The 22,747-nt window shown below is 33.6% G+C and overlaps 1 protein-coding gene across 1 annotated transcript in view; it reads right to left on the reverse strand.

Moving 5' to 3' along the window:
- Positions 1-312: 312 nt before the first annotated feature.
- traf4a (tnf receptor-associated factor 4a) overlaps positions 313-22,747 on the reverse strand; it is a 40,322-nt gene continuing 17,887 nt past the window's right edge. The window contains exons 2-7 of the mRNA XM_073817804.1: positions 19,589-19,640; positions 14,049-14,153; positions 13,542-13,703; positions 8,239-8,400; positions 5,289-5,444; positions 313-2,501 (exon numbers count right to left, since the gene is read on the reverse strand). Of these exons, the coding sequence (XP_073673905.1) occupies positions 1,869-2,501; positions 5,289-5,444; positions 8,239-8,400; positions 13,542-13,703; positions 14,049-14,153; positions 19,589-19,640 (1,270 nt within the window). The 3' untranslated portion in view covers positions 313-1,868. The remainder of the gene's footprint in view (positions 2,502-5,288; positions 5,445-8,238; positions 8,401-13,541; positions 13,704-14,048; positions 14,154-19,588; positions 19,641-22,747) is intronic.

Below are 22,747 nucleotides of genomic sequence, written 5' to 3' on the forward strand. Positions count from 1 at the left end.
CAGGTAGGTGAAATATTAGGCTAATATATTAACTTTAGTTTAGTTTGTGAAAATATTGCACCCTTTCCTGCTTACTAAGTCTTCTCTATATGATTTAGCAGCGTCCACATGTTTTTTCCAAGGTTTAGACAGCATAAATGAGCAGAACAACGTATTCAGTAGTACATTAACTGTGCAATCTACGCTGTTGTTTACATCCGAGTATCTCGAATACGGTAATTGCAAACCCTATATAGTAATCTCTGATAGTATTCGGATTGAATGGGTTGTGGGAAGCAATCGGCCCAAACCTTCAAGAAATGACACCAGACCTTGTAGACATTGTTTTATTTCAAGTGATATTCGACAAGCAATCATCAAATCAACATATAAAAACATCTGCACCACTTCTTGTCAAGCTTATGTCATGGCGCTTTAAAATAAATACTTCTCAAGAGGAAATAATACAGACATTAATATGCAAAATTCAAACCAGACGAAAACAAAACGACCGAGCAAATGCCACAGGGGAGAAACATAAAAAGGGTCCATAAAACGTCAACGTACAGCCCCCCCGAAACTCATCGCCAAAAAGTGTTGTAGAAAACATCTGAAGTACTTTGTAAAATACAGAATCTTAGCAAAAAACGTCTTTTGTGTTTGTTTTTTTTAAACTTTTCCAGGTTTTTTTTAAAATCATTGCAAAATATTAGCTGGTATCGTAGCGAGATTAAATGTGAAGAAGAATGTGCTTTTGCATTTTTTTTTCTTATTAGTATTCACATATAATATATAATAATAAGTATCGACAAAGTCCTCCACTGGTCTGTATGGAGCAATGGCAGCCATATTGCACAAGGCTCATCTTCCTCAGGCACATGGAAGAACTCTCTCCTCTCGTTCACATGCTGCTCTAACAGGCACGGGTAGCCATGGCTACCAGCGCCGCTCGAATACGACGCCCTCGCACTCGACGCGCTTTCGGGCGGCCGTTGCGAGTGCCCTCACCTTTCTATTCATCATCTGCCAGAGTAAGACAAAGAACAGAAAGAATCAACCGGGCATGTGAGTCCAGAGTTCACATTCGAAATCACCCTCCGTTTATGACACAAACAGGTTGCTCACATTTGTTTTTTTCACATATTAAAAAAAAATTTGGTTCCTTTCGCTCGTCCGTCCACCACAACGCAACAAGCCCTCACACGCTGGTTAAGAATACAGGTTACAGTACAAAAAGAAAACTGGTCCGTGTCGTAGATCCTCACAGAATTAATGTAAACAACCTCTTGCATGGCTTTCGATCCGAAAAATGCGTCGTTTCCATTTTGTCGTTTTCGTACAGTAACGAAAAAAGCTTTAGCACCTCGGAATCGGTCCTAATGTTGAAATAACAAGTACTACAATGCACCGAACAAGTCTGAAACCGCTAGAGCGAGTTAAGCTACATTTAGTTCACAGCCGTGGTTGTTAGTTTACGAAAAATGAGTTAGACCAGAAAAAGTTCCTTTTCGAGGACCGATGCCGGGGCGAAAGCACCAAAAAAACGAGGGTCGCAGAGCTCTGAAGAACATTCTCAAAGTGCAAAGCTTACGAATAGCCTTTCACAGTCCGCTTCACGTGTTTACTTGACATCTGTGAGAGAAATAACGTAAATCACGCTTAAAAAATAACATTTAAATTAAAGTAAATGTTCTAGGCACTACTGAATGTCCAAAGGCGTTGCTGTAGGTTGAGGAAGAGAGTGTTAGAAAGCAAATCCAAAAGTGATGACTTTGCGAAAACACTTCTACGTGGGTCCCAGTCTTGTAACCAGACAGACGAGCTCTTTCGCTAGAGTTTCTGACAGGAAAAAGGGTCGTACCCCAGGACAAAACGTCACTCGAACAGCCTCAGGCCATGATTTTTTGAGGAATCTCTATGGAAGCTTTGAGGAAGATGGAGTTGTCGCGGATGTAGTTCCTCTTCTTGATCTCCTCGTGCGAGATGAACTTGGGGTAGCCGAAACCCAGCGTGCTCTCGTCCAGCGAGTTCCGGCTGCTGCTCGGTTTCTGGAAGTTCTTCCAGTTGGGATCGGGGTTGAAGGTCTCCGTGATATGCTGAGGTTTGGACAGCGACGGGTCGCTCTGGTCCAGAATGGAGAAGGTCACCTTGTAGGAGAAGGGCCATTCCAGGAGGTTGTCGTACTCGCCGGGCAGCACGCGGATGTAGATGGACAAGTGCGAGCCTTCGCCGCTGCCATTGCCGTTCAGGAAAGCCGACACCTGGAGCTTGTAGCCGTAGCGGTGCGTGTAGAAGGGTGGGCTGAAGAACTCGTGGTTGTTGCGTAGTTTGGCCTCTTGCAGCTTGCGCGAGTAGTCGGTCAGTTTCCAGATGAGGACGCCGTCGTGGCTCACCGACAGCTCCTCCATTTCACGGCGAAGCTCCATGATTTCCTGCCGCTGCCGTCCCACTAGACTACACATCATGGTCAGGTGGGACTTGGTGCTCTCTTCCAGGTGTCGTCCAATCGCCATCTTTGGGCACTGGAAAACAGAGCACAGAAGCAGAGTGTGAATTTTCTTGCTGTTTTTTATCTACATGAGACCTTGATCATCATTATAAACATTCTATTTAATTTGGCACAAATCAATGCATCCATAATTCAATATAAATGTAAATAAACAATTTTTTTAAATGGAAAAATAAACAGATATATTTAAAACTCTTTTTTTTAAGTCATGTTAAAAAAATCATGTAAAAAATGTACTGTAGGTAAGAATAAACAAATTAATAAATATTTTAAATGCATTTAAAAGTCAAATGTAACAAATAAATTGATAAATTATTTTTAAATGCAACATTTAAAAATATAAAACTTTTACAAAATACTCTTTCTGTTTTTAAGTAAACCATTTTAAATGTCTGTTTATTAGTCAATTTGAAGAGTTATTATTTACTGTCATTATTTTAATGCTATTTTTACCTACAATGTTCAATGTATTGCTGAAAAATAAAAATAAAAATAAATAATTAAATAAATTCCTTTTCAAATTGATAAACAGACATGTTTTTAATGGTTTATTTAAAAACAGAAAAAGTATTTTGTAAATGTTTTATATTTTTTAAACGTTATTGAATTTCTGTCAAATAATAAAATGTAGTCAACTTTAACAAATAAATGAATACATTATTTTTTAAATGCAACATTTAAAAATTTAAAACATTTACCAAATACATTTTTAGTCTTTAAATAAACCATTTTATGTCTGTTTATTCAATTTGAAGGGTTATTAATTATTTACTGTCATTATTTTAATGCTATTTTTACCTACAATCTTCAATGTATTACTGAAAAATAAAATCTAAATAAATAAATTCCTTTTCAAATTGATAAACAGACATATTTTTAATGGTTTATTTAAAAACAGAAAAAGTATTTTGTAAATGTTTTATATTTTTTAAACGTTATTGAATTTCTGTCAAATAATAAAATGTAGTCAAATTGAACAAATAAATTAATACATTATTTTAATGCTATTTTTACCTACAATGTTCAACGTATTAATTCAAAATTTTAATTTAAATAAATAAATAAATCCCTTTTCAAATTGATAAATAGACATATTTAAAATTCTTTATTTAAAAACAGAAAAAGTATTTTGTAAATGTTTTATATTTTTTAAACGTTGTTTTTATTTCTGTGAAATAATAAAATGTAGTCAAATTTAATGTAAAACATTTAAAAATATAAAACCATTTAATAAATAAATAAACCTTTTTGAATATGTTTATTTGTCAATTTAAAAAGTGATTGATTATTTACCGTTATTATTTTACGGCTACATTTACCTACATTTTCCCATGTATTAATGCAAAATAAATTAATTAATTAATAAATACATACATAAATCACTTTTTAAATTTATAAATAAACAGATTTATAATTATGATTTAATTTCTGTCAAATAATAAAATATAGTCAAATGTAACAAATAAATTGATAAATTATTTTAAATGCTAAATTTAAAATATAAAACATTTACAAATTACCTTTTCTGTTTTTGAATATGTATTTTTTATATGTATGTTTATTCGTCAATCTGAAGAGTGATTCATTTTACTGCTACATTATAAATAAATAAATCACTTTTCAAATTGATAAATAAACCGACAAAACAATTTTAAAAATATTATTTAAAAAATAAAAAAAACATAAAAAATATAAAACATAAAACAATAAATTTTAAATATGTATGTTTGTTTGTCAGTATTATTTTACTGCTACATTTACCTACGTTGTTCAATGTATTAATGAATAAAAATGTAAATAAATAAATATCTAAATAACTTTTTAAATTGATAAGTAAACAGAAATATTTATTATTTCATTTCTATCAAATAATAAAGTGTAGTCAAATGTAACAAATACATTTATAAATTATTTTAAATGCAAAATTTAAAAATATAAAACATTTACCAGTCTCTTTTTCTGTTTTTAAATGAACCATTTTAAATATGTATGTTTATTTGTCAGTTTGAAGAATGATCATTTATTTAGTGTTATTATTTAACTGCTACAATAATGAAATGTATGAAAAATAAAAAATGTAAATAAATAAATAACTTTTTTAATTGATAAGTAAACAGAAATATTTATTATTTCATTTCTGTCAAATAATAAAGTGTAGTCAAATGTAACAAATAAATTGATAAATTATTTTTAAATGCAAATATAAAATATTTACAAAATACTTTCCGATTAACAAAATAAACATTGCATAATTGTGAAAGTGATTCATGATGTTTTTACTGTTTTTATAATTTTATATATATTTTAAATAAATTATATAAACAGCTGAACTTTGTCTATTAATTTGTTTATTTTATTATTTTACTGTTACATTTATTTACTTTTTTACTGTATTATTTACAAAGTAAAACAAAAAAACAAAGTACTAAGTAGTAATTATTTTTTTAATACGTTTTAAATGTTGATTTATTTGTTCATTAAACTAGCACTGCTATTCCTTCAAATTCTGGAGTCTATATACTGCAAGCAAAGACATGAGACTGGAAACATGTTACAAAGTTGTTGACAGCGCTCCCTGCAAAATGCATAAAACATAACATTTCCCCAAACTCCCTTGATCTCAAAAACGAGCAAAGATGAAATCTCACAGCAGACATCCCATCCCTAAAAAGTGTCTTCTACTATAAGCTTTAAAGAATTTTTTTCCTGACACAAACACAATTTTAACAGGTGTGGAGGAAAGAAAACTGCATCAGGACCTCAGCGGAGGAATTGAGTGAAGTTACAGCGCAGGACTCACTCTGTGTTTGCATCCGGCCTCCTTGAAGGGGCAGAGGATCAGAGCGCTGCCACAGCTCTCCTTCACGTGGTTGGCCAGATCCTCACGTGCGATGTTCGGGGTGCCGCACTGATTAGGACACTGCACGGGAAAGCGAGGGCAGTGGTACTGGTGGTTCTGGAGGGATGAAAGGCAACAACAGTCAGCATTGACGTGCATCTGTAGGTTGTGCTGTGATTTCTTGAGCAATAACAGCTTGAGCACTGAGGCGTGAGAACTAAAATATGCATGGATTCATGAAATCATCATGAGATCATCTATATAAGTCGCTGGGCTCGTGTTGCTGCGGCTCAACTGCTGGAGCGTGACACTAGCAACACCAAAGTCATGGCTTCAGCGCCCCGGAAAACACGTGCTGATAAATATTTAGGCTTCGGATTAAAGCGTAGGTCAAATATTAGTCATAGTATGAAATGACGCACCGAAAAGCATACGCAATGCGAATCCTCCTCTGTATGAGGAACTTCAACCAGTTTTTCCGTTTCAAAACCTACGGGTGCCTACGAAGGTAGTATTTTAAGGTTTAAAAAGGTAGGCCACTTAATTATGCCGCCTCCTAAGATCCTTCATTTTAACCAGATTGTGAGGCCATTGTATGCATTCACAGAAAAGCATTGTGCACATTATTACAAATTAATAACTACAAACAAAAACACACATTGTTAATTTGATACTAAAAAGTACCAGTAAATTTAGTTCAGTGTTGAGGCTGCACAGTTTTGAGAAAAGAATAGCGAAAATAACTTTTCTGATAAAAAAAAAAAAAAAAAGTGAATGTGAAAATTTTATATATTAAAAAAACTCTTCAGGTATGGTTTGCCACACAATTTTGACCGGAATTTCGTGATTATTTATCAGTATGACTAAAATAATAAATATTACAATAGTTTAGTAATAAATTATTTTAATATTTTTGTTTAGTTACAATAAAATTATTATTATTATTATTATTATTATTATTATTTATCATTTATTGTTATTCAAAATATTATAAAATATTATATATTTTAGCAAAAATAAAATAAAATAAATAAATAAATAAAATAATACAAACTTAAAGCAGAGGCAAAGCATTCATTTTGAGCAACAAATATTTTTGTTTGTTGTCATAATAATTATTGTTATTATTATAGTGTTGTTGTTATTTATGATTTTATTGTTCAAATAATTACTAAAATAATATAATATTTTAATAATGATAGTTTAGAATAAATCATTTATTATTAAAATATATACAATCGTTTAATGTAAAATATACAAATATTTAGGAAAAATAAGCAATCATTTTATTTTAAAGTAATTACAATATTAATATTTAAATGTTCAACCACTGATATATTTTTTTAGCAAAAACAAACAAAATAATAAAATAAAATAAAATAAAAAATAAACAAAACAAACAAAATAAAATAATACAAACTTAAAGCAGAGGCAAAGCATTCATTTTGAGCAACAAATATTTTTGTTTGGTTACAATAAAATCATAATTATTATTGTTATTAAAAATAATAAACTCATTTATTACTAAAATACATGTAATAGTTCAATGTAAAATATAAAAATATTTAAGAGATAATAACAATAAACTATAAATTGCATTATTAATATTTATGGCTTAATTTTTGCATTTTCAAATGTTCAACCACTGAGCTTTCAAAACAAGAAAATAATAAAATTAAACACACTTAAATAAAAAAATAAATAAATAAAACAGAGCATAAACCAATGTATTAATAAATAATGTGTAATAGTTCAATGTAAAATATAATTATACATACATAAAAAACTTAATAATCTTCAAATTTGTTCAACCAATGGGCTTTAATTTGGTCAAAAACAAACAAACAAATAAAATAAAATAATAATAATTAAAAAAAAAAACTTAGAGCAGATGCAAAGAGTTCATGCGGAGAAACAAATATTTTTGTTTAGTTACATTAAAATAAATATATAAATAATAATAATAATACAACTAATTTATTACCAAAATATATGTAATAGTTCACTGTAAAATATTTAAGATAATATTTCAGAAAAATAATCTAGTAATAATTTAATTTTACAGTAAAACTATAAATTACAATACTAATATTTATGCTTAATTTCTGCTTTTTCAAGTTTTCAAACACTGAGCTTTCATTTGGTCAAATAAATAAAATAAATACAATAAAAAAGTCAAATAAAAACTGCAATTTACTGTGAACCGAGCCACTCTGAGACACTAAAAACACTGTATCATGAACTGCTTATGTGTAAATGAACATGCCAAGAACACGCTCTTTAATTATTTAAATTGCAAACTTTGAGACATAATAAATCGCACCAAGGCACATAATGCTCACAGTTTAATTTCAATTAATCTTGCAGCCCTATATTGCAAAATATTGGTGTGCTATGCATTTTATGCTTAACAGGCTATCAATCTATTAGCTTAGCAACATGCTAACATCAGAATCAATCAATCAACGAGTCTAGTCTCTCTTGCAGAGTGCTTCAAATTGGTCACTTAGATGTTCCATGACAGATATAATAAGGCAGTGCACTAGGCTTCGGAACAGAACTGGAGTGTGCATTCGCCAGGCAGCTGAATCTCGCAGTGTTTTCAGTATGTATACCTCTATGTGTGTAAACGCAGGTGTTAAAAAAGAAGCTAGGCCAGCCCAAGCTGTGGTTGGCACCAAACCCAGAATCAACTATGAAAGCCAGCGTTTATGTAGTCACAGGCCCACTGCCATCCCACCCTGTGCAGCCTCAAAACCCCTTTAATTCACCACTGAGCGGCTACTGTTCCATTCACACCCGCTGCTGGATGGGTAGATAGAAAAATCAACAAACAAACACTATTAACATCCATTTTTCTGTCGTACAGATCCAAGGCCACAGCTGAAGGCCGTCACAGCGCTGAACTCACCTGGATGGTGTCGTAGACGAACTCTTTGCCGCAGTACTTGCAGGGCTGCGTGCGTTTGGGGCATTCTGTCATGGTGTGTTGGGATAATAGTCTCCTCATCATTCTTGCGCCACACTTGTTCTCGCAGTACACGCTCTCCTGCGGACAGATGCCCTGGTGGTTCTGAGGGACGCAAAAGGAGATAGAGATGTCAGAGGAAGAAAAGAAACTAGCTTTGCATTTCCTGAAGATAAAACTACTGCTTGCAAAGGAGGAAAAGAACAGTTTTAAGGTTTTAGGCTAGTTTAGGTTCTGTATAATTGAATTGGCAGCATCAGGTTTGCTTTGTTTTTGTTGTGACACTCAGTTCAGTTCTTTTTTTTTTTGTCTACTGAACCATCAGCTATCTTTCCGACAGTGTGGAGGGCAGCGTTGCCAAATCCATAGTTTTCCCTTAGAATTGTGATACTTTAACACCGTTACCATGGGTTGAAGCAACCCTAATATCATAATATTTACTTGTATTTTACTCCCTGAAACATTTTTTTTTTTTTTTTTTACCGGAGTAGCATTTGGGAGGGTTTTATTGTGAAAACCTGGCAACCCTGGTAGAGGGGGCTATATTTGGTCAAATAAAGGTTCTTTATTGGCATCTATGCTTCCATGAAATGCTTCAAAAATGATCGTTTTGCTAGATAAGAACGTTCTACCTTGGCTGGAATCATTTAGAACCATTTGAAACTGCATTTAAACAACATTTTGAAAGTTCGAACCAGGGGGCACAATTTAGGTCCACTATATGGAGATAATTCCTGAATTTTTTATCAACTGAAGAAAAAGAAAAAGAAAGAAAGGGTAAATTATCCGTACATTTTTGTTATGGAGCGGAACTTCTCCTTTAAGGTTTTAGGCTAGTTTAGGTTCTGCATAATTTAATTGGTAGCATCAGGTTTGCTTTGTTCATGTTCTTTTTTTGTCTACTGAACCATCAGCTATCATTCTGACAGTGTAGAGGGCAGTGTTGCCAAATCTACAGTTTTCCCTCTGAATTGGGATAATTTAACATCGTTACCATGGGTTGAAGCAACCCTAATAACATAATATTTACTTGTATTTTACCCCCTGAAACATGTTTTTCTCAAATGCGATTCGGCTAGTTTTGAGAAGCAATTGGGTGGGTTTTATTGTGAAATCCTGGCAACACTGGTAGAGGGGGCTATATTTGGTCAAATAAAGGTTCTTTATTGGCATCTATGCTTCAATGAAAAACCTTAAATTGAGAGGTTCCAAGATGTTCATGTCTTTCTTTCTTCAGTCAACAAGAAATTATGTTTTATTGAGAAAAACATTTCAGGATTTCTCTCCATATAGTGGACTTCAATGGTGCCCCCAAGTTTGAACTTCCAAAATGCCGTTTAAATGCAGCTTCAAATGGCTCTGAACGATCCCAGTCAAGGAAGAAGCGTTTTATCTAGCGAAACAATTGTTCATTTTCTAAACAAATTGGGGGCACAATTTAAGTCTACTATACGGAGATAATTTTTTTATTTCTTTTTCCTCAAGAAACATAATTTCCTACTGACTGAAGAAAGAAAGACACGGACATCTTGGATGACAAGGGTGTGGGTAAATTATCAGTAAATTTTTGTTCTGGAAGTGAACTTCTTCAAGGTTTTAGGCTAGTTTAGGTTCTGCATAATTGAATTGGCAGCATTAGGTTTGCTTTGTTTGTGTTCTTTCTTGTTTTTTAGATATTTTTTTGTCTACTGAACCATCAGCTATCATTCCGACAGTGTAGAGGGCAGTGTTGCCAAGTCCTCATTTTTCCCTCGGAATTGAGTTACTTTAACACTGTTGCTGCCGGTTGTTTTTTTTTAAATGCGAAACACAATTGGGCTAGTTTTGAGTAGCAATTGGGTGGATTTTATTGTGAAAACCTGGCAACCCTAGTAGAGGGGACTATAGATAGTAAAATAAAGGTTCTTTATTGTTATCTATGCTTCCATGAAAAACCTTAAAGGGATAGTTCACCCAAAAATGTAAATTCTGTCTTGATTACTCACTCTCATGTCATTCCAAACCTGTAAGACCTCCATTCATCTTTGATATTTTTTATGAAATCAAAGAGCTTTCTGACCCTCGAGAATCCAAAACCCCAAAAATAACGACTTTATTCAACAATTTTCACGTCAGAACGCCGGCTCCTGCATCAGTAGCACCACACGTATGTGTAAACACGTGACGAAGACTGACGGAAGAGAAGAAATTGTTGAATAAAGTTTGCGCACGAAAAGTATTCTTGTAGCTTCATAACATTACAGTTGAACCACTGATGTCACATGGACGATTTTAATGATGTTCTTACTACCTTTCTGGTGCTTGAACATGTCAGTTGTGATGCTGTCTATGCAGGGTCAGAAATCTCAGATTTCATCAAAAATTTTAATTTGTCTTCTGAAGATGAACAAAGGTCTTACGGGTTTAAAACGACATGAGGGTGAGTAATTAATGAAAGTATTTCAATTTTTGAGTGAACTATCCCTTTAAAGTTTTATATAAAATCTGTCAATATTGACTGCCTAAAATCTGCAGACTGGCTCTGACTTTTGGCAACAAGTGTAGACTCGCCCAAATTGAAAATTAGGTCAAAAGCCTCTTAGCCTTAACTAAAATGTTTGTGTAATATCATATCTGCCTTGCAAGCACATTCGTGACGCAAAAACACCACTTATAAAGCAGTAAATGGCAAATAAAATGGTTCTTTAATCATAAACTCCAACAATTTAGTGCAATTTTGCAGCCTAGCCATGAAACACAATTGAAAGATTCCCATAAAATGCAATAAAAAGGCTTAATTGTCTCTTTTATACTTTGTGAGGTTTGCATTAGTATTAGTTTGTATTGTAAAAATAGGAGTGCCACTATAGAAGCAAACAGTTCTTCTGCTACTATGAGATCAAGCTGCCAATTTGCTATTAACAAATTCACACATTTCAGCATTACACCACGTGAAGAAGCACACAAGCCTCTTCATGTGACAATCTTTATAGAGCACAAACTGACAATGATCAAATAAGAAAGCTAATATGTCTTTGGTAATATGCTAATGGATGCAAAAGGCTCATATTTCCCTCAACAAAAAGTCAATTCGATTTTTCCATTGGGAGAAAATAAGCTTTGTGTCCAACAAAAGTTTATGATTCTCACACATTTTGCTCATTAAGATAATCTTCAGCAATGAACACAACTTTTATGAAAGCCTAAATACAAGCTAAAGTTGGGCTGTAAAGAACTACAGTATTAAAGTTTTAAGTTGTTAACTTTCAGTTAGAATAGTCTGTAAATGCACGAGTATAAACATCAAACATAAACAACCAGTCCCATTTAGCCATTTGCTAGAAAGTTAGCCATTGTTGTTTTCAAGACACTTAAAAGCTTAAAATAATCACGTGTGGGGTGTTACTGAATTTATTTTATAGTCATAAAATATAATAGTATTTTATGTCATTGAATAAAACACAAATATCTTGAGGTGACGTGAACAAACCTTTTTTTTGTTTAACCAAAAACCCATTGAATGCTAATTCGTTTTGTGGTTGAAATACTTTGCAGCAATCGATATCTAGACGAGTAAAGTTTGTAAACAGACCCTGAACTTGGCTTGAGAAAGCCTAGCCAAAGCCTAGCCTGAAAGTAGCATTTGTAAAAGCTTGAAGTTTGATGGATAGATTAGATAGATGTTGATATCATGTTGCTAGAATGATTTACCACACTGTTACTATGATTTAACATGTTTTTAGAATGATTAAAATGTGGTTAGCATGTTGTTAGCATGATTAGCATGTTGTTTTAATGTTGCTAGCATGTTTTAATGTTGTTGTTAACATGAATAAAAAAAACAACAGCTAAAACCAGCTGATTTAGCAAAAACAGCTAAAACACCCCACCTAAAACCAGCTGATTTAGCAAAAAAAGTTAACCAGCTAAATCCAGCTGATTAAGTGGAGAAAAAAAGAAGTTAAAACCAGCTGATTCAGCAAAAAAACTAACCCTGGTTAGGTAGGTTTTGATGCTGGGATGCTGGTTTTAGCTGGTTTAAACTGGTCCTTAGCTGGTTTATGCTTAGGACCAGCATATGACCAACTAAGGACCATCTTGAACCAGCTAAGGACCAGCATAAACTAGCTAAGGACCATCTTAAACTAGCTAAAACCAGAATCTCAGCATTAAAACCTACCTAACAGTTTTTTCAACAGGGTAAAACCAGCTGATTTAGCAAAAAACAGTTAACAACCAGTTGATTCAGTTAGAAAAACAATTAAAACCAGCTGATTTACCAAATAAAAAAAAAAGTTAAAAACCAGCCTAGGCTTGTTGTCTAGTCTTGGCTGGTTTAAGCTGAAAATAGCTGGTTTAAGCTTGGTTGGTCTTTTAGCAAATCTTCCAGCTTGACCAGCTAAAACCAACCTGACCAGTTTAGGCTGGTTTTAGCAGTTTTTTCAGTAGAAAGTTGTTAAGCTTTGCTACATCGATAGACAAGCATAAACCAGCGGGACCAGCATAAACAAGCATCAAAACTACCTAACCAGCATATGCTGTTTTTTCACCAGGGAAAGTTAACAACCAGCTAAAACCAGGTGATTAAGTGAAAAAAAAAAAGTTAACTGGTTTTAGCTGGTTTAAACTGGTCCTTAGCTGGTTTATGCTGGTTTATGCTTAGGGCCAGCTAAGGACCAGCTTAAACCAGCTAAAACCAGCATCTCAGCATCATCAAAACCTACCTAACCAGCATATGCAGTTTTTTTCAACAGGGTAAAACCAGCTGATTTAGCAAACAATAGTTAACAACCTTTAAAAACAATTAAAACAAGCTGATTTACCAAATAAAAAAAAAAGTTAAAAACCAGCCTAGGCTTGTTGTCTAGTCTTGGCTGGTTCAAGATGAAAATAGCTGGATTAAGCTTGGTTGGTCTTTTAGCACATCTTCCAGCTTGACCAGCTAAGACCAACCTGACCAGCTTAGGCTGGTTTTAGGTGGTTGTTAAGCTTTGCTACAGCAATAGACAACATAGTCTCACTGTGCAAAAGTTTTCACCCCCTCAGTGAATGTCTACGGAATTTTGATATTCTGGTTTACGAAAACCGTGAGCCGGATCAGTTAGAAAAGATATAGCACACCAGTTTGAACGTCTGACCTAAGTTTGGTGATCGTAGAGCTAAAGCTCTAGGATGAAATAGTGTTTAAATATTGGTTTAGAAGTAGAAACAAAGAAGCTTAAATAGTAAAACGGTAAGTTGGTTTGGATGTGATTTGACCGCAGTACCTCATAGGCCTCTCCTGTAAACTCGCTCCCGCAGAATTCGCACTTGACCTTGCGTTTGGGACAGTCGTGCTGCAGGTGCTCAGGCAGGTCTCTTCGCGTCAGCTTGACGGAGCAGCGGTTGGGGCAGGGAATCACATTGAAGGCGCAGGTTGAGAAGTGGCTCTGGGAAAGAAACATACAAGTATGTTTGTAGAATATATGTACAGTGACATAGTTCCCATTTTTAGGCCAAATACACCTAGTTCACACAAAACAACATTGTATTTTTTTCCATACTATGGAAGTTCATGGCTATTTGGTCACCAACATTCTTTAAAATGATTTTGCGCTCAACAGAAAGAAGTAAGTCATACCAGTTTGGAATAACGCAAGGAAGGGGATTTTTAGGTGAACTGTCCCTTTAACACAACTATAACACATTCAAACAAATCACTACAATACTGTTATAGCTACAATGGGAGGCTACTATTTTAAAAAAGCAATTATAAAATGTGAAAGCATCATTACCTGTAGCTGTTTCATTTGGCCGGTCCAGCGGCAGCCCTCTTCACTGTGAATGCAGCGGATGGGCAGCGCTAGTATCTGCTGCTCCAGCTCAGGGTCAGGATAGATCTATAACACACCATTACACCAAGGACACATTAATCAACGTTGTCTCCTCTCTTCAAACACACTCATATATTAACCACTCAAGGACAGGACAGAGGTCTGGATTTAAACGTTCACTTATTAACTCAGACACACAGTATACGCCTGTGGCTTCTCCCACGCTAAAAGGGGATCGTCTGTTGATATAATTACAGCAAACGTCACGTCAGACATAAGGATGGGTGTGAGTACTTGAATACTTGAGTACTCGGAAATGACAGCAATAATTGACCATTAAACATAATTGTGTAACATGGTTGAAATTTTCATAACATTTCACACCAAAATGTTTACATGAAAAATTTTAATTGCATCATTTTCAGTGATATCTTGCCATTCTGACAGACAATTTGAGTCAATACTGACACTTGTCAATAATTCTGTTCCAAATACACACAGATTTTTTTTTATGCAGATTTTGGGATATCACACAGAAATTCTGCACAGAAATAAAAACACAATTTAATAATAATAATAATAATAACAACAACATTTCATTTTAGGTAGATACATTTTAAACTGTCCTCTAAACGGATTTTTATTTCAATTTTGTCCTAATTTTCCTAGAAGTGTTTTAACTTGGAATGGAAACTGACTTTTTGCATAAATTAAAGTCACAACCAGTTTTTGTGATTTTGACAGAACATTTAAGTCAGTACAGATGCTTGTTAATAATAAGGTTCAAAATACACTTTTTTATGCAGATGTTGTGATATCACATAGAAATTCTGAATAGAAACCAAAATGAAAAAAGAATAAAAGTAATAAAAACTAATTGCAGCAAATACATTTTAATCTGTACTTTAAACAGATTTTTTTGTGCCAATTTTGTGTACACAAAGTGTATTTTTAAACTGGGATGGAAATTTCTTCTTTTTTTCGAATAAATTTTCTGTCAAAATCACAAAAACTGGTTGTGACTTAGTTTGAGTGAGTACGGACAAGTTTTAATAATGAGGTTTAAAATACACATATTTTTTTTGCAGATTTTGGGATATCACATAGAAATTCTTCACAGAAACCAAAATGTAAATTAATAATAATAATAATAATAATAATAATAATAATACTTTATTACAGTAAATATATTTTCGTCTGTACTTTAAACTATTTTCCTAGAAGTGTATTTTTAACATTGGATGAACTGATTTATTTGCTATTATTTATTTTTTTATTTATATATTAATAATAATAATTATTATAGAATGAATATTATTATAGATAGAAACTGATGTATTTTTTTTATTTATTTAATAGCATAAAATAAAGTCACAAGCATTTTTTGTGCCAATTTTCCTAGAAGTGTATTCTTTAACTTGAGATGGAAAATTATTTATTTGCTTTTTTATATATTTTTTAATTATTATTATTATTATTATTATTATTTTTTATTTTTCCATTTTCAAAACAATATATATATTGAGTCCGATAACGGCCTACCACTAATATATATATATATATATATATATATATATATATATATTTTTTTTTTTTTAATTATTATTTATTCATTTTATTTTTAGCATAATATAAGCAAGCGTATTTTTACTTTGGGATGGAAACTGATTTATCTGAACAAAATAAAGTCACAACCAGTTTTTGTGATTTTGACAGAAAATTTCAGTACAGACACTTGTTAATAATAGGGTTCAACATACACATTTACATGCATATTTTAGGATATCACATTCTGCATAGAAACCAAAATGGTCCTTAGTGAGCTCCTTTGTCTTAGCCATGACTGTCCACAAACCAACAGCAGAGAGCTTCTGTTTTTCACCTGTTGAGTTGATTAAAACAGCTGTTCCCAATGAATCAGAGTAATTAGGATGCTTTAGAACAGCTTGGACTATTTGGAATGGTATAGAACTTTGGATTTTCCCATAGACTGTGACAGTTTGCAAAGGGTGTGAATAATTTTGGACTTTAACTAATAATTAATGCCACTTTTTGTTCAAATGTAAATAAAAGCTGAGAAATATTTTTTTCTACAATGATGCCTCTTGTCTTTATTATCTTTTGGGTGAAGCCTGTGTCCTTTCCAGTCAAAAAAAAAAAAACTTGCTGGTTGAATAAAAGTAACTTTAAGTCAGAATTTGCCAGGGGTATGAATAATTTTGGGCTTGACTGTATATGAATAATACTTATAAACTGACCAAAAGTTTAAAATTTAGTATACATTAGCAGTAAAATGCAGTAAATAATACTAAGTTGCAAGTTCACGTTTTTTTAATGTTAGAGAAAAAAAAATGCAAAAAACTGTAAAAGAATTTTGAAAGACTAGGGAAAGAAAAACGTTTTGTCAAAAACACAAATGCACCGCTGCAAGATTAAATTCAATTGAACAGTGATAGATGACCTCGAGCGTGTACACGTGCGTCTGTATGTGTGTACGTTAGATCCAGAGGCTATTGCATCTTCCCTTCATCCATAAAGTCGATAAAGGATGAGACGCTCCTCCATCCAATCAGGCCAAATCCCCTGCCAGCAGGATTTACATACACACACAGATCTGCAGCGTAACGACAGCACTGCAGACGCGGCCGTTCGCCACCCATGTAGGCCCATATGGAGCCGTCCCCCACTCACCCTCCCTACCACACACACACACACTCACTCACACAAATTCATTTTCATTGACAGATTTTCTGGCACACCAAGATAAACTCTCCCAACTGTGCCATCCTGCCGTATACGCTACAACTGAGAATAGAAGATTTGTAGATAAAAAAAAAACTACGAATTAAAAACTAAAAATACAACATCACGTGTAAGCAAGTGAGTTGGCGGCCTACAAACTTTAGAACTACAAATTTAGACATGATAGAAATATGAGACGTGGGGTGAACCCGACCTCAAACAGGCAAAGACAGGTACTGAACAGCAGCCCTGCGGAGGTGGATGGGTAATCAGTGGGAGGCCATCAGGGTTTTAAAAATGACTGTTTGTGCAATAATCATGTGCACGAGCATCAGACGCTCCTGCGGCACTCCAGGCTTTCCAGGATGAGTAGAGTTATCCCGCCGACTTCATGCAAATCACAGCTCCTACGGATTAGTGCGCTAAAGCTCTTTCCAACACAGAACAGGTTTAACTTTGTGCATGTGCTCTTACGGAAGCCTGTCAAACACACTGCAGGAGAAGCGGACTCAGATGTTACAACAGTTTTTAAAAAGAACAGAGTAATAGGGCTGAAATTTAGGTAAGTGTGAGAGGAATTCACGCCACTGATTTAGCTTTAAAATCACTCTTGTTAAATTGAAGGTATGCGCATCGTCTTCTGAGCGCTGAGGAGGTTTCATAATCTTACTCGCTAGGGCAGCGCATGAGAAAAATGACTCTTTAATGAACGCCGACACTTATGGCATTTTTCCCAGCTCAACCTGATTAATTAACTAAAGAGCACGGTGAAAAATTAGCCAATACTTTAATTAAAGATTTGGTGAAATTCCTTTTTTAATGTGGCGTGGGGGAGATTAGCTGAAGCGCAGAGTATAATTGTCTAACTGAAATATTTTGTGAGGAGGAGGAAGAGGAGGAGGCTACTGTATTAATATTTAACACCTTCATGAAGAGATTAAACCTTAATCACTTTTAAACGCTCTTTCATAAACGCAAGACATTTTTGCCATACTTCAGTGATGCTCAACCAGGTGTATGTGTGTGTGTACTTGACATGTGATGTCCCATTATGTACTATTTGCTTCATAGTACATTCATTTTTTTTATTAATAGCATTATTAATTATGCTAAATGAAGGAAATATACTGTTGAGGTCAACAGTTTACATCCACCTTGCAGAATCTGCAAAATGTTAACTACTTTACAAAAATAAGAGGGATCATACAAAGTGCATGTTATTTTTTAAGATATTTCACATAAAAAGAGGTTTCCATTTAGTCCACAAGAGAAAATACAAGACGATTAATAAAAACACCCCTGTTCAAAAGTTTACATACACTTGATTCCTAATACTGTGTTGTTACCTGAATGAAATGAGTTGTTCATGAGTCCCTTGTTTGTCCTGAACAGTTAAACTGCCCACTGTTCTTCAGAAAATTCCTTCAGGTCCCACAAATTCTTTGGTTTTCCAGCATTTTTGTGTATTTGAACCCTTTCCAACAATGACTGTATGATTCTGAGATCCATCTTTTCACACTAAGGACAAATGAGGGACTCATATGCAACTATTACAGAAGGTTCAAACACTCACTGATGCTTCAGAAGGAAAAACAATACACTAAGAGCGGGGGTGAAAACTTTTGAACGCAATGGAGATTTTTCTTATTTTGCCTAAATACCTTTTTTTTTTCATTTAATACTGCCCTTCTAAAGCTACAGAAGATACTTGCATGTTTCCCAGAAGACAAAATAAATGAAATTTACCCTGATCTTCTAATTGAAAAAGTTTTCACCCATTCAGGACAAACAAGGGACTCGAACAACTATCACTAAACAAAAAAAAACACAGCTGTGGATTTTTCACACAACACAGTATTAAGAATCAAGTGTATGTAAACTTTTGAACAAGGTCAATTTTATAAATTCAACTATTATTTTCTCTTCTGGACTATATGTAAACATCTTTTATGAGAAATATCTTATTCAGGTCAGTACTAAATAAAAAACAACATGCATTTTCTACGATCCCTCTTATTTTGGTAAAACAATTAACATTTTATATGGTTTATAAAGTTTTAAATATTGATATTTTTCTCAAATGGATATTTTTCTATTTTTCTTTATAAATCTCAACAGCTATTCACTTGTCATTATAAAGCTGGGAAGAGCCAGGACTTTTTTTTTATATAACTCTCGCATTCTTCTGAAAGAACAAAGTCTTATACTCATAGGATGATTTGAGGGTGTGAAAATCATGGGCTAATTTTAATTTTAAGGTTCAAAGGAATAAAATTTGTCCTAACAACTGAGGACTGTTTAAATACTTGTGTTGTTTATATATTTATACATTCATAAATGTTCCGTTAAGTGGTGCAGAATGGCCACGCTGCCGTATTAAAGCAGCATCAAATATATTCTGTCATATTCCAAACTAATCTATGTGGCATCTCTGTCTCTTTCTTCCTTCCTTCCTTTGGACATTCCCAGGGAAATGAGTGGCCTGTGGTAGTTCATTAGTGTGATTACTCCAGTGGTTTGAGAAGCGTGGACGCGGGCCGAGCGCCCGGGGCAGCCAGTGACTCACAAACATAGCTTGCTATTGTTGACACATTAGCATTTCGTTCACTCACACAGAGACACTCAAGAAAAGTTGCACTGTGAATAAAGGCCTCTGTAACTCCACTGTCACTACAGGGATGTAAACGACTGTGGGAGATTGATCTGTAATCTGGTTTACAGCAGAATGGATGAGAGATTAGTGCTGAGTGCATTACTACCTTGGCGTAATCCAGTGGGAGCTGGTCCTCCGGGCACTTGAAGACGCCCTCACTGCAAGCAGAAGAAAGGAAAGATGTATTTTCAACCTCAATGAGCAGCACACAACAAATCAGATACAAATAATTGATTCAGTTCAAGGTTGTTAGAAACAGTAGATTCAGTGTATAAGCATCTGAAAATAAATTGCAAGAGGAAATGAGATTTTTGGAAGGAAACATGAGTGGCGAGTTCAATCATCAAAGTAAAAAGCAATAGCATTTTCTTTGAATACATCTGAATACTGAATGAAAAATAAAAAAAGCTAATTGCGACTTTTTATATAGATATAAACTCACAGTTGCGATTTATAAAGTCAGAATTGCGGTATGTAAACTCACAATTGCGAGAAAAAACAAACAAACTCAGAATTGAATTATTAATTATTTTTTCTTGCAATTGCGAGTTTCTATCTCACAATTCTTATTTTTATCTCAGAATTGCGGATTATAAACTCGCAATTGCGTGGAAAAAAAACCCCTCAGAAACAACTTTTTTCTTGCAGTTACGAGTTCTAAGGTCAGAAATGCGGAATATAAACTCACAATTGCAAGAAAAAAACTCATAGAAACTCAGAATCGACTTTTTACTCTCAATTGCGAGTTTGTATTTCACAATTCAGATTTTTTTCTTACAATAGCAGAATATAAAGTCAGAATTGCGTAATATAAACTCAGAAAAAACTCAGAATTGACTTTTGTCTCGCAATTGCAAGTTTCTGTCTCACGATTCTGCCTTTTTATCTCAGAACTGCGGAATATAAACTCACAATTGTGGGAAAAAAACTCAGAAACAATCTTTTTCGCAATTGCGAGTTCTAAGGTCAGAATTGCAGGATATAAATTCGCAATTGCAGAAATTTTTTTATTTTTTTTCTTGCAATTGCAAGTTTGTATCTTACAATTCTGATCTTTTTTTCTCAGAATTGCAGAATATAAACTCAGAATTTACTTTTTTTCCACGCAACTGTGAGTTTGTATTTAACAATTCTTACTTTTTTCTCAGAATTGCGGAATATAAACGCAGAAACTCAGAATTGACTTTTTCTTACAATTATGAGTTTGTATCTCGCAATTCTGACTTTTTTTCTCAGAATTGCAAGTTCTAAACTTACAATTGCGAGTTAAAAAGTCAAAATTGCGGGACAAAAACTTGCAATTGCGAGTAAAGTCAGTTTCTAAAGTCAGAATTGTGGGATATAAACTCGCAATTGCAAGAAAAAAAACTCAGAAACTCACAATTGACTTTTCTCGCAATTGCAAATTTGTATCTCGGAATTCTGACTTTTTTTCTCTGAATTGCATGATATAAACTGCGATTTATAAAGTCAAAATTGCGAGATATAAACTTACAGTTCCGAGACAAAATTCAAAATGGACTTTTTCCTCGCAATTCCGAGTGTGTATCTTGCAATTCTGACTTTAGAATAAAAAAAAACTCAGAAACTCAGTATCGACTTCATTGAAGTTTGTATCTCGCAATAAAGTACAAAAAGCACATAAAATTACTAAAGTTCTAAATAAAATTAAAATGAAAACTGAAAGATAAAAATACAAAAAGAAAGCTAATACAAAATAACACAATAGTCCTACTGCATGACTTTGAAATACCTAGGGTTGCAAAGGGCTGGAAAATTTCTGGTACATTTCTGGAATCCCAGGAAGATTCCCCAAAATCCTGGAAAGTTTCCAAAATTTCTGGAATGTTTCTGAAATTTACTGGAAAATTTTCCAAAATTTCATTTCTGCAACCCTAGATATGACAGTCAAGTATTTGACTATTAATAAGCAGTTTTGTGATATATGATGATGTACTCACTGCAGTCTAATGCTCAGGATTAGTGGTTTGTTCAGATCCCTCACTTTAAGTATGCACACCAGTAGTACTGAGTCACGCCTAAGCAAGCACCACTAAACATCGACTTTCTGTCTGACTGGAGGAGTGCCCTAATCTGGGCTCTTTGCCCTTTTTTTTACTAGGATGAAGGTTAATTATGTACCCTAGTTGTGAACTGCTTACAACACCGCCGAAAGGAGCTGAGAGAAAGACGCTGTGGTGGGACATAAAGAAGAAAAAAGAAGACATGAGATTTATCCTGGCTGTGAGGCGACCAGCTGAGAGGGGCGTCGTGCCTCATTAGCAGGGCCCCTCTGGCAGCATGGGCCGTCCAGAACACTGATGTCACCATGAAATATTCACATGGTAAATAATGGAAGTGACTGCAGATCGCGCTGACGGCCGTAGGGGGAGGTGTATGTGTGAGTGTGTGTCATTGTGTCCTACTGTACAGTGCTGTTATTTACATAAGAAGAATCCAAAAGGGCCATCTGTGGACGCGTCCCAAGAGATGTGTTAATACGGCCCCTCTACTGCCTACAGAGGCCATTAAACAGTACTTACGAATGTGACACTACAGTGTGTGCCACATAAGCAGTGTATTATTTATATACAGTGCAAAACATTTAGCATAGAAACAATTTTCACTCAGAAACTGACAACACATTGAATTAAACATGAAATTTTGAGGTTAAAAAAAGCAGTTAAATGTACGTCAATTATCTTTGTATTATTTACAATATACATTTACTTGAAAAACAAAATGACTTAAGATATTAAGACTTGTTTTTTGAAAAATTATCGAAGTTAAGTGAATTTATGCCTAAAACAAGAAAAACAACTTAATTCAAAGGAAAAACAACTCACAAAATATGTGATGTAATTTTACAAATGCGTCTTGATTTAAAATGCCTAGATGTTTATACTGGAAAAAAGGACAAAATTACTGAGCAAGAAAATTATTTTTTGCAGTGTAGTTATATATTTTTAATATATTAAATAAGCATTTATTTTAAAGTATTTAAAAATTTTTTATTTTAATTTCAGGTGAAGTTTCAACAATTTTATGTATTTATGTTTAGCTTTAATTTATGTATACTTTAGATTTAGTAATTTAATTAATAAACTAAAAATGTACATTAAAATACATTTTAAATAAATAATAAATACATTTTATCATCACATTTTTATATATCATTTTCACATTATTTTCACATAGATTTTAGATTTAGTAATTTAAGTAAACTAAAATCTTACATTAAAAAATACATTTTAAATAAATAATA

Source organism: Garra rufa, chromosome 14 (genome assembly GCF_049309525.1).
Source record: "Garra rufa chromosome 14, GarRuf1.0, whole genome shotgun sequence".
Classification (NCBI taxonomy): Eukaryota; Metazoa; Chordata; class Actinopteri; order Cypriniformes; family Cyprinidae; genus Garra; species Garra rufa.